The sequence below is a fragment of the Dunckerocampus dactyliophorus genome, chromosome 17, assembly GCF_027744805.1.
Source record: "Dunckerocampus dactyliophorus isolate RoL2022-P2 chromosome 17, RoL_Ddac_1.1, whole genome shotgun sequence".
Lineage (NCBI taxonomy): Eukaryota > Metazoa > Chordata > Actinopteri > Syngnathiformes > Syngnathidae > Dunckerocampus > Dunckerocampus dactyliophorus.
This window is the reverse complement of record NC_072835.1, coordinates 5,341,713-5,354,596: the sequence shown is the minus strand read 5'-3', so window position 1 is coordinate 5,354,596 and position 12,884 is coordinate 5,341,713. Positions and strand designations below refer to the sequence as shown.

Below are 12,884 nucleotides of genomic sequence, written 5' to 3'. Positions count from 1 at the left end.
ACACCCCTGTTCAAATCCCAAAATGACAGCCAGACAAAAATAATTTCACAACTTTTTCCACCTTTAATGTGACCTATAAATTGTACGCTACAATTGAAAAACAAACAGAAATCTTTCAGGGAGGTGAAGTAAAATAAAACTTCTGAGATAATGTGGTTGCATAAGTGTGCACACCTTTTATAACTGGGGATGTGGCTGTGTTCAGTGTTCACCAATTACATACAACCTCATGTTAAACTGGAGTCCGCACACACCTGTCGCCAATTAAAGTACCTTGGATCAATCCCAAATAAAGTTCAGCTGTTCTAGTAGGCTTTTCCTGACATTTTGGTAGCCACATCTTCCAGCACAAGCCATGGTCCGCAGAGAGCTTCCAAAGCATCAGAGGGATCTCTTTATTCAAAGATATCAGTCAGGTGAAGGCTACAAAAGAATTTCCAAGGAATTAAGTATACCATGGAACACAATGCAGACCGTAGTCATCAAGTGGAGAAAATATGACACAACAGTGACATTACCAAGAACAGGACGTCTGTCCAAAATTGATAAGACGAGAAAAAAACTAGTCAGGGAGGCTGCCAAGAGGCCAGCAGCAACACTGAAGGAGCTGCAGGAATTTCGGGCAAGTACTGGCTGTAGAGTACATGTGACAACAATCTCCCGTCTTCTTCATATGCCTGGGCTAGGGGTAGGGTGGCAAGACAGAAGCCTTATCTTGCAAAGAAAAACATCCAAGCCTGGCATAATTTTGCAAAAAGACATCTGAAATCTCCCTAACGCACGTGGGAAAATGTGTAATGGTCTGATGAAACCAAGGTTGATCTTTTTGAACATAATGCCAAACAGTATGTTTGGCACAAAAACAACCCTTCACATCACCTAAATAACACCCTACCTACAGTGAAGCATCATGCTTCTTCAGCTGAAACTAGGGCCTTAGTCAGGGTGGAGGGAATTATGAACAGTTCCAAATACGAGTCAGTGTTGGCACAAAACCTTCGGTCTTCTGTTAGAAAGACGAAGAGGAACTTCACCTTTCAGCACGACAATGACCCAAGCACACATCTAAATCAACAAAAGAATGGCTTCACCGGAATAAGATTGAGGCTCTAGAATGGCCCAGCCAGAGTTCAGACCTGAATTCCAACAAACATCTGTGGGGTGATCTGAAGAGGGCTGTGTGCAGGAGATGCCTTCGCAAGCTGTCAGATTTGGAGCGGTTGTGGAAAGAGTGGGCAAATACTGCCACATCAAGATGTGTCACGCTGATAGGCTCCTACCCAAAAACAAAGACTGAGTGCTGTAATAAAAGCCAAAAGGTGCTGCAACAAAGTATTAGTTTAAGGGTGTGGATATTTATGCAACCAGGTTATTTTAAGGTTTTTATTTCATATTTTTCCCCTTTTTCACTTGCATTGTACAAGTTATATATACTGTAGGTCACATTAAAGGTGGAAAAAGTTGTCAAATTATTTCTCTTGCTGTTCATTTTTTTACATCATAAAAAACTGGCATTTGAACAGGGGTGTGTAGACTTTTTATATCCACGTATATGTTCTTTGTTCAATTCAAAGTACGTCTGTAAAAAAAAAAAAAAGGGAATGTGAGTCCTTTTACTTTAATGGCGGGCTCATGGGCTCCCAGCTCAGCTTCCAGCCTCTTGTGTTTCTTCCTGAGGTTCTGCACTCCAGTCAAGTCACGCCCATAGTCCTCTGAACTTACCAGCAACTTCTTCTCCCTGTACAGTGTTGGCAGCAACGCACAAAACCCAATTGGCAAGGTTCTTCAAATACATGAAAAACATTCAACTTTGTACACAACATCAGAAGGCAAAACTGGATTGAAACTTTATTAAATAGCAATAGCGCTCAAGTTATTTAAGATTGCTGCAGCCCAATGCTCAAAAGAAGTGCTCTCCAAGATACCTTAGAATTATTTCAAACAAAAGCTGCATATTTGTCTTTATAAACAAAGTTGAGCATTGACTTGATCTTCAGATATGTGAGATACATGAAAGCTTCCTCGCTCAGGATGGTGTCAAAGGCTCACACTCTAATCAAGATTCCTTTTATCCAACATTTTTGCTAATTGATCTCCAATCTGCTGACTATTTTATTACCTTTGCAGTAATAGAGTAATGCAGATTAGAGGTTTTCCTGTTCTGCTTTTTTGGTCTTTTATTGGCTACAAAACTAGAATATCAGAATACACTTCTTTTCCATAACAACCAAGGCATCAAACAAACATCCGGAGCATTAAGGAATTCACAGCGAAACATGTCTAACAGCAGAGTTTCGCCACTGAGGAGTTTTCTGATGACCTCAGATAAGTCCACGGTGATGGACACTCATGTCTTCTGCTTCAGTGGAATTGAGAACTATTCCTTCCGCGCCTGCTTAAATCCTCAGGTAAGTTCAGCAGGCCTCTGTCCTCGCTGTAAACAGTGTGACAGGGCACTGCTTCCCCTTTCTGAGATGTCCAAAGGTTTGCCAGAACATCTTTGAGGCCCCCCAAACATTACGCTTGATGGCCTCATCAACATTTTTGCTTCGATCATAGTCAAGGCCACACACCGCTTGGCCTGCCGGTCCCTGTCAACTTCTTTTTGAGTCCCACAAGCCATCCATGCTCGGTAAGACGCCTTCTTATGGCCTGCTTAACCTCAAAAAAGAAGGTTTGTCTTCTATTAGGGTCAATACATTAACACCTGAGTAACCTGTTAAGGCACAAAATGATTCGCTGCACACTGCAAAACGCCACAGCTTTAGTCATCCATGTATCGTTTCATGTGTGAAATGTTAAATGCAATATAGCAAAAGGTCACATGATTGGGTTCGCTCCAACTACTGGTAGCAATGGGCTTATTGTCAAAAATGTGCAAAAATTTGAGGACACATTGCAACACTGCTAACATTCACACTCATCTAGTGAATAAGATGTATTTTGATGTCGCTGTCTAAAGAAGTAAGCTTTGTCTTTAGAGACACTGCATCGTATGCTGCTGGCTGCTATCGTATAGTATTTGGACTTCTTGTCTTCACCAAAAAAGTAGAACTGTGCTATAAGGACTTTTAGAAGTCACAAAAATGGAACACCTTTTCATGGCAAAGCCCACCGATCTTAGTTCCAGTTCATGAAGGCAACAAGACCTAGAAACCAGCAGCAAGACAATGAGGCCTAGCATCTCCAGGGAGGAAACTCCCATGGACTCCCAAATTCAGGTCATTTAATAAAAGTTTTTTTTTAAATTCCTATTTTATATATACACCAGAGTTCCTATACGCCTGACATATTTTGTGTTGCTTTTTCCTTCTTGTACCTTTTCAGGCCGATGCTGAGATATCAAGTACTGATCTAAACAAACAAAAAGTAACAATGTTTGAAATAGAACACAGTAGGATAAAATAAAACTACATTGAAGTGAAAAGGAGGGATTCTCTTACTTAATCCAAGACTCTTCATCATCCAGGTCCCTGAAGAACTGATGCAGGCAGTGAGACTCATTGAGCTTTGCATGGCGGCTGGCTGCCATACTTTTAATTTTGATGAAACGGCTATTGACAGCGTCACGCTTGTCCTTCACTTGAGAGGTATCGAAGGCATTGGTGGCCATCAAACTGTCAGCCTGGCTGTTGAGATCCTTCAGACGATCCTGCAAAGGGAGGGATATTTGATGTAGACATCTTGGAGGTACAGTCGTCCCTCGCACATCACCCTTCCACGCATTACATCTATTACATATTGTAATACAAATGTAAAGGTGACTATAGGGGTGTTATTATCATAATCATAATAACAGGGTTGGTGTTGGTTTAGGGTTAAATCCTAACCCTAACCCCTATCATAATGTTAAAAATTTATGTATTTAGAAGTTTGTTAACAGGTTTACGACGCTCAAACTACAAACATTTTCGATTTATAAATACAGAATCCTACTTCGCAGAAATGCACTTATCACGGTCGGATCTGGAACCAATTAAGCGCGATAAACGAGGGATGGCTGTATAGTGGATCCCCACACATTTTCTATTCAATAGTCACAAAATATTCTGTTTTTCCAAAGAAAACACATCTCATACAAGTTGGTAATAATTTATAAATATGTGAACTACAGGTAAAATGTACAGCATACATGTCCCACTTTTAAAAAAGCCCACTAACTGTACATTTATGTCTTTTTGTCTCAAAGATAATGTTTTTTCTTCAAGCGTTGAGATTTTGCACTTTCTCAGCCGCCCTGGGTCACACCATAGTTGCTGTGAGATGCAAAAGTGAAACATCATTATTATTAACAATCTAGCCTCAAAAGTTGTAAACACAAGTGATTGAATAACAACAGCCAAGCAGTGTGTATTATGTAGACGCACCTTAGGGAAACCTTCTCTTGACAGCCAGGGTTGGGCAAACACTTTTAAAAAGGAGTTACTTATAAGTTACTTTCCAATTCCTCCATAAATGTAATTTAGTTACCATGGAAAGTAATGATAGTTACTTTTTTGAAAAAGCTACAAATATTTCCAAGGACACTTTGCTGTGAGACATAATGTAGACTTCAAGCGTATGTTCTTGTCTTTTACATCAATGACATTTGAGTAGCGCCTGTCCTCACATCCTGAAAACCACACGGTTAACTCCACAGATCGCTCCGGCTTGCTGGAACAATGTTTTCTATTTCCAATATGCTTTGTTAAAAGTACCTCATGGGCAGAAATATCAGCCTCCAGCAACTGGTGTTTCTTCAGGAGGTTGTTGATGGAGGCGAGATCTTTACCGTAGTCCTCAGAGGCAAGGAGTGCTTCCACCTGAAACATATTCTATCAGTCCTTGTCCTTGTCTTTGTCTCCACAGTCTTACCGTCTCCAGTATTAAGATTATTACCTCAGACAGCCAGAAGTCAAAGTCTTTGATGCCAGTGTTGAAGTTCTGTTGCTTATTAGCGTCTTTGAGTTTTTGACTCTTTTCAGCAGATTTATTGACGAGGAACTGCCACTGCTCGTCCAAAGCACTAAGGCGGACCTGTAAGGGAAAATACCTTATTGTACATTTCAGACCGCTAAAATGATACTTAACAAAAAATAAACATTCTTTTAACTGTATATAAACTCGTCAATAATAAATACCTTGACCGCATCCTCACTGCCGGCACAGGCACCTCTCTGGATGAGCGTATTGCCAGTATCTATGACTCCTCGGATCCGGTCAGCATTGGCATGGAGCTCCGCCTCAAACGCTTGATGCTTCTGATGTTTGCTCTGCCATAATTGAGACAATCAAGATGATACAAGAACAAAGCGTGAGACTTACAAGTTGCAAAACCCGAAATATTCTCCTAGTAACGTTCAGTGCAAAACAAAAGGATTGCAATTATAAAAAGTGTACAATTAGCACCCAAGCCATTGACTAAGTTAGCTAACAGCAATTCAGCTATAAGCAAAGCGTTTTCTGTCCAGATGAATTAATATACCTCTTTTTTTTTAGTTTGTGTGTAATTAGTATGGTAGTTTAAGTAGACTTTGATTTTGTTATTCCAAAGTTAACTTAGAAACAAACAAAAAAACAGTGGAACCACACCAAAAAAACAAAACAAAATGAAAGGGTATTAGTTAGGAACCCAGGAAGCTCATACATCGGATACAATTGCACTCAGACATTTACATACACTCATCATTGGTATAAATTCATTAGGATTTCAACTAGCGGGGCAGACGAAATCCGATAATTTAAAAAAAGGCTTCAATGAGGTGAGATTACACTCCTTTGAGGCTCATTTTCTCTCTCCTGCCTATCAAGTTAACTGCCTGTCGTAACTTCCCCTGAGCTCACCTGTAAACAAACTTTCGCTATTTCAGGAGGGAGAGATTTGCCGTGCTAGTCGCATCCAATGTCAGCATGCCTACGACACCTGGGGCTTGTTCCTATCGCCACGATGTTTGCCAGAGATGATCCAAGGGCTAAAGTAATCTGATTTCATCATGGAAATGATGGCTGGATGAGCAGCCCTTTACCATTGTTGAAGATACCATCTTTTGTCGGCTAGTAAACTCCTTGGAGCCACAGTTTGCACTTCTATTTCTTTTAGTGATTCTAAAGGTGCAGTTTGTCAAATGTTTGAGTCCTTCTTACCTCCAGGTGTGCACAAACTGCAATTAAATCTAAATTAAAAAAGTTATCTGTTATCAGTATCGCTTTGAAAAAAAAAATCTATTGTGCATCCCTAATTTGAAGCATTGGAATGATACAATGTATATATTCAATGATGTTTCAAAAACCATTTAAATGTTTAATTAATTTAATTTAATTTAATTTAATTTAATTTAATTTGGATTTTCCTTTTAACTTACACATGGTCAAATGATACATACGTTGTTCAAAAATTATACTGTACATCAACAACCACTAATTTATAATAATTTATCCATTCCAAAACCAATTTTCATATGTATTTGGGATCAATGCCCTGATGCAACACCCAATTTGTTTGTTCGTTTAGATTTGAGGTGAAGTTGTTGGTAGTTTTCCTTCTTCATAATTCCTTTCAACATGATTTTACCACCACCTACGATTGACAGCTGTTAGTGTTCTAAGGGTTTGGAATCCTTAAATGACAAACTTCCCAATTGTAGAGTATTGGATTCAATCAGTTCTGTCTTTTATGCTCTGAGAAGTCGATAGAACTTGATGACAAGCTAAAAAAACCAGCTTGCTATGTGGGCATTTGGAAATAACAGTTTTAAGTTACGCGTTATGTTTAGTGTCTAGTTGTTGTTTATGAAGTAGTTGATTTATGTGATGCGTTAAATTGCTGTGGATGTGTTGTTTTTGTTTTGTTGCATCGTGAGCAAGTATGTTGTTCCGTTTGATGCCACCTACAGTATATATAGGCGAGTCAAAAGGTTTGCCCACCCCTGTTCTAGACCCTTCATCACACAAACATTTAAGTGAATGTACAGTATGTGTCAAAATCATTGAAGGTGTACATTGCATAATCATTCCATCCTGGAGAAAAAAAGAATGGTTCAAATAATCCATTATGTTCAATATGAATACGACGTGTATGTAAACATCTAACCACAGCTGGAAGTACAACTTGCAATAAAATAAAATAAATAAATAAAATAATAATAAATTGCAATAAAATAGCTCATTTTGTAAGGACTTTGTTTTGAACATGACCAGTTCAAGTCCTGCTACAATCCAAAGCAATATGGAGTAGCTTGGACATTGGGACAATCCTTCCGTTTCCTTCCACCACCAATGTGGCATAAATCAATAAATGAATGAGTTTCTATGAGTTGGTGCATGCCTGTAGAATTCAGAGTGTGTGTGTATTTGTGGTACATATCGCAAACACGTCTCATAATGAATGCCCCCTGTCATGAATGAACAAACTGATCCTTTCCTGCCTTAAATCAGTATAAGTCATGTTGTATGCTTTATTACTCAAACATTCGAGGCAAGTTTCAAAATGAGCCCTCAGGAACTGGTGAGACAAACACAAACTAGCACAAACTATAAACACATCAACAGATTTGAACAAACATTTTGAAACGTCAAGACGAAGACGAAGTCATGGTACACACTGCTGGTTTTACAGCGGAAATAAAAACCTCCACACAAACCCCCGTTTGGCTGCCAAGGTCTTCAGGATGTTTACTTGTTGAAATGACCCAAAGCTTTTTATTAGCTCCAAAGGTGATTGGCTGCTCCATCTGCACAGCCTCAGTAGAGATTAAGACATCAAAGACAAATCCTAAATTTGACCTGTATGAGGTTACGTCCACATGAACATGAATATTTTTCAAAAACGCACATTTTCCCCACCGCAAACACCTGTACACACAAGTATAGGTAAAAAAAAAAAAAAAAAAAAAAAAAAACCCTGTCCACATAAAAACACATTCACCGGCTGTCATGTTCGTTTTGTCCAATCAAAAACCTGAAAAATCAACTACAGTTGACTTGGTGGCATTATAACGCATCTGTTCATCAATATGGTGATATATTACATGTATTCAGTGTTCAACTGAAACATAAATGTTTTTATTAATCACTCGTGTGTTATAAATAATGGGCTCTACACACGGGCTCTCCACAAATGACAAGCGACACCAGTCAGCGACTCACTCACATCCAGAGCGTGTTACGAGTCTCCCACGATTTTGATTGGCTGTCAGATTTGGAGGGACTTTTGGGATATCAAAGCAGTTCAAGGGAGAAAAGGCGGCCGCTGTTGATTGAGTACTCTTGCTCGTACCGGACCTTGCTGGTATTGGAGATAAACATATAAATGTCCGTGTAAACCAATGTAAACTTAGCTGATATTGTACGTTTGCTCTGGCGCTCTGGCAAGTTCCCAATGCCACTGCTTTATATCTCTATATTCTTTTCTAATTATATTCTTTTTAGAAATGTCAATTTGACACAGCAAGTAGGGGTGCAACGATTCCTCGAATAATTAGAGTACCTCCATTACAAAAAAAAAAAAAAATGAAGGATTTTTTCTGCCTGAAGGAATCGCTTACATCACCAACGCGCTCACATCACTCACGCAGAGGATGAAGGACAAAGCGGATGGAGCGGGAAGATTGAAGAGGCGAGAGAATGCGAGAAAGCAACAAAAGTAAAGGAAAACAAAATGTAAAAAACAGACAGAAAATGTGGCTAAACAGCAGGTTGAACACCGTGACGTGTATCCGCTGTGACGCGGCACTTACATACCACATCTTATATGTTGCATCATCTCCTCCCGAATGGAGCGGAACATTCAAGACAAGGTTCAATGAACGTAGCGCAAATCAGTGAGATTAAGGTTAATCTATTTTAGTAGCATAACGTTAGCCTTGTGGAGGGCTACTTTCTCGTAATTATGACTACTGTCGAATGTGTGGCAGTTTATTACGATGGTAACATGACTTCATACGGGGTTTATTTTACCTGCAAAAACAGCACTGTGAGTTATGATGGAAAATAAAAACATTTTAGCTCACTAATCAGTAGCGGACAATACTGTGTAATGGAACAAGGAAGTGTGTGTCTCACTCACTTAGTTGAGTAATGTGGTCCACTACAAGTGTCTTTATTTTACTTTGAACACTGAAAAAACTCAATATCTTTTATAAGTATAGTCAGCCTGTCTTTTAGGATTTACTGTATAAGGATTTAAGATTCATAAATTTACAGCCATCAACGTAATGTAATACTGTATGTAATTTAGTCTTAGTAATTATTATTTCTCTACAAATAGTTTGTTCCAATGTGAATTTAAGAAATAAAACGGTTGATTATCTAATAATTTAAACCAATTGGTCGTTCATTATTTTGTGAAATGTTTTATTTTCTTTTGTGTATTTATAATTGTTCTTTAAGCAAGCAAAAATGCTTTTTTTGCCCCCGATTACTTGTTAATCAAAAACATTTTGAGTAGAATACTTGATTACTAAAATATTTGATAGCTGCAGCCTAACGGCAAGTATTATTTTTTCCTCCGTGTTTACCTGTGAGCGAGTACTAAGTAGCATCCTGTCCGCTCATTGGGAAGTCATGAAACTCCAGCTGACTGGCAGTGATAAATCTTTCAACTTTCGGGGATCGCATTGCAAGCCAGCGTGTGCACGATAACATGGACAAGCGCAAGACGGAGGCGGAGTCGCGCAGGTTCTATTGAAAATAAATGGAGTAGAGCCGACGCCGCCTCCCGTGTGCAGAGCCCTAACACTGCATGAAACGTCTGTAAGTCAACTTCAATACTGGCATTGTGTTGTTAAATAAGATTAACATTGAAGCTGCACTTTTGGAAAATCTTCACCTTGGGAGGAGTTTTCCCAAAAGGTCACTTTTTAAGGACAAAAATCTATGACTGTGTGTGGACAAAAGGAAAAAATGCAGACAAAATTCAGCCTTTTCAAATATCCATGTTGGTGTGGACATATCCTAACAAGCTGTGTCCCATATTCTACTCTACTTCTCTACCTAAGGTTCGTCAAAGTCACTGTAAATGCTGGCAGGCATGTACTGGGTGAGCTTGACCCTGATAGAGATGATTGGCCAATTACTACTTTGCTTTGAATGAAATTACAACAGAAGTACTCATCTTTTTATCATCATAAAAACTAACATTTTCAAGGGTGTGTGTGTGTTTTTATATCCAATGTATATCAAGTCTACACTAATAGAAAGTGCAAGAAAACACACTGCTTGTTTGTTAGTCAACTCACAATACTCAAACTTACCAGAAGCTTGGACAGCTAAGAAAAAAAAGAAAAGATTAGAAAGAATTTAGTCTTATGTCAGAGAGGACACACAGGAGGATTAGACAATCCATAGGTCAAATACTACACATTTTCAGAAGAAAATATGTACGTACACTGTCTTGCTTATGTTTCTGCTTGTTTGTCACTCACATCATTGATATTAGGGATGCACGATATCTTTTTTTCAAGCCAATACCAATGACTTATATAACTTCGCTTTTTTTTTTTTTTGCTTAAACTGTAAGAATGACTCAAACCAAGCTGGATTTGACAATCTGTACGTGTAGGTTTGTCCTAACCAAATACAGTAACCCCTCATTTATGGCAGTTAATTGGTTCCAGATCCGTCTGTGATAAGTAAATTCCCACAAAGTAGGATTATAAGAGCCCTCTCGACATTAAGTAACACCCCACAGTCACCTTTACATTATATTACCCATTATAGTAAATATAATCAGAGAAAATAAGCCATTTCAGACAAAATACAAAATACTCAAGACTTCAGAGTTCAGAGTTGAGTTTCAGATGGATTACAGCCCGTGTTATTATATGACTCTTATGGTTATGTTTCTGTTACTGTGCCTATTGTGAGATAATATCAACCTGCAATAAAAGCCTGTTGTCCCGGTGATCAAGTCTGGTGCTTATCTCACCAAATAACCACTGACACCTAGTGACCAATGTAGAATACTACATTCTCAAATTGAATCCATCTTCTTAATTCCTTGTACTGTATTTGTATGTTAGTTCATTTATCTATTATGTTTGACAATCCATAATTTAGGCAAAAAATATGTAACTTCAATATGCACATTTTTTTACTAATAGGCCGTACTCAACCACGAAAAAGCACAATTAATATACGTTTGAAAAACCGTGGTAGATTGAATCCGCAAAATTTGCACTGCAGATGTGGCAAGGGAGGACTGTATCATCACATCACTACGTTTAACGAAACATTTTGAAAACATAGTGGCGGCTGGAAGTACAAAATGTGGCTAGGTTTACTAGCCGACAAAAGCCGGTATCTTCAACGATAAAGGACTGGTCATCCAGCGGCATCATTTCCATGATTAAATCAACAAATGGCTTTTGCCCTCGAGTTGTCTCTGTCCAACTTTTTTGCACTTTTCAAACACTGCAGTGATAGGAACAAGCACCGGGCATCATAGCGCTACCGGCGTTCCAGGTGGCAGATGAGGTTTGGTGTGTTGAAGCTCATTGTTTTTGTTTTTTTTCCCCCATCACAGATGGCGCGTTTGGTGCAACTAGTACGCAAAATGTCTTCCTTTGAAACATTTGTTTACAAGTGATCTCAGGGGAAGTTACAACAGGCAGTTAACTTCACAGGCAGAAGTAAAAAAGGGTGCTTGAATTGTTCACCAGAACAGTAAGTGTAATCTCGTCTCATTGGAGCTATTTTTACGTCATCGGATTTCTCAGTGTGCTGTTATAATTCCTCATATCAGACAGATATTTATCGTGCATCCCTAATTTATAGCAAATATGATTCATTATTATTCATTAATTACAAGATAATTTTACTAATTCCATTGTTTTTGTGCTGCTTTTCATGGCAGCATTATTGATTCTTAAACAGTAATCAAGCCTGAAATTCAAATAATGCTTCAAAAGTGTAATTACTTTTTCATCGTAGAACCAGGTAGCTTTTTTCTCCTCAATCAAAAAGTCACTTCAAAATGGCATTGTGTATTTCTGTTATATTTATAGTTAAATGACTTTGATGATGTGAAAGAGGGACAAGTGAGCAAAAATCAGAATGACCAGGAAGCGCTGCTTAAGTCTTCTTGCACACTTGCAATGAAGACACATGTTAGGGTATGAGTTTTCCTGTTAACTAACTCATTAGGTTCATTTTGTTTTCTTATTGAATGAATGTTCAATTTCTTATATTCAAACAAACATCTTAAGGTATATTGAGTCAAACCATGTCAAGGTAAAATTTCCACTCAATATACCTTAAAAAGCTTGAATATAAGACATTGAAAATTCATTTACAGTTAATTAGTGTTAACTGGTGCACGTGGGTTTGTGCTGGTGGAATGAAATACCTGTATGTTGGTCGGGTCCTTGTAGGACTCATCCGTGGCAGTCTGCAGTTTCTCGCTGATCCAAGCTTCTATTTCATCCACATCTCGGCTGAACTGCTGCAGGGTCTGGGATTCACCGAGTTTGGAGCGCTTTTCTATCATCTGGGCTTTCAGCCGGCGCCACCTTTCAATCAAGTCAATTGACATAACTTGTCAGGGTTTGTGTTGTACTGGGGACTTTTAAGAAAAGGACAGTTTATAAACATCGGGTGATTGTGTTTATGTGAGAAAGAAGATCCAACACGTCCACCACGTGACTCATAGCTTTCCTCTTTTCACACAATTTTTTATTTTACACAACAATGTATATGGCTGTTGCGGCAAACTGGAACTAACGGATGTGTTCTAACAGTCATTTTCATTGCAAATGTTGATACAAATCTGATGAAAGTGACTGTAAATGGTTGTTTGTCTATATGTGCCCTGCGATTGGCTGGCGACCAGTCCAGGGTGTACCCCGCCTGTCACCCGAAGTCAGCTGGGATAGGCTCCAGCATGCCCCCGCGACCCTAATGAGGATGAA

The 12,884-nt window shown here is 38.8% G+C and overlaps 1 protein-coding gene across 4 annotated transcripts in view; it reads right to left on the bottom strand.

The window, feature by feature from the left end:
* sptan1 (spectrin alpha, non-erythrocytic 1) overlaps positions 1-12,884 on the bottom strand; it is a 57,387-nt gene that overhangs the window by 8,665 nt on the left and 35,838 nt on the right. For 2 of the 4 annotated variants that reach the window (XM_054758142.1, XM_054758144.1), the window contains 7 exons: positions 12,323-12,485; positions 10,230-10,244; positions 5,121-5,252; positions 4,879-5,016; positions 4,698-4,802; positions 3,444-3,652; positions 1,618-1,738 (listed from right to left, as the gene is read on the bottom strand). In XM_054758142.1, the coding sequence (XP_054614117.1) occupies positions 1,618-1,738; positions 3,444-3,652; positions 4,698-4,802; positions 4,879-5,016; positions 5,121-5,252; positions 10,230-10,244; positions 12,323-12,485 (883 nt within the window). The remainder of the gene's footprint in view (positions 1-1,617; positions 1,739-3,443; positions 3,653-4,697; positions 4,803-4,878; positions 5,017-5,120; positions 5,253-10,229; positions 10,245-12,322; positions 12,486-12,884) is intronic. The other 2 variants (XM_054758143.1, XM_054758145.1) reach the window with 1 other exon arrangement.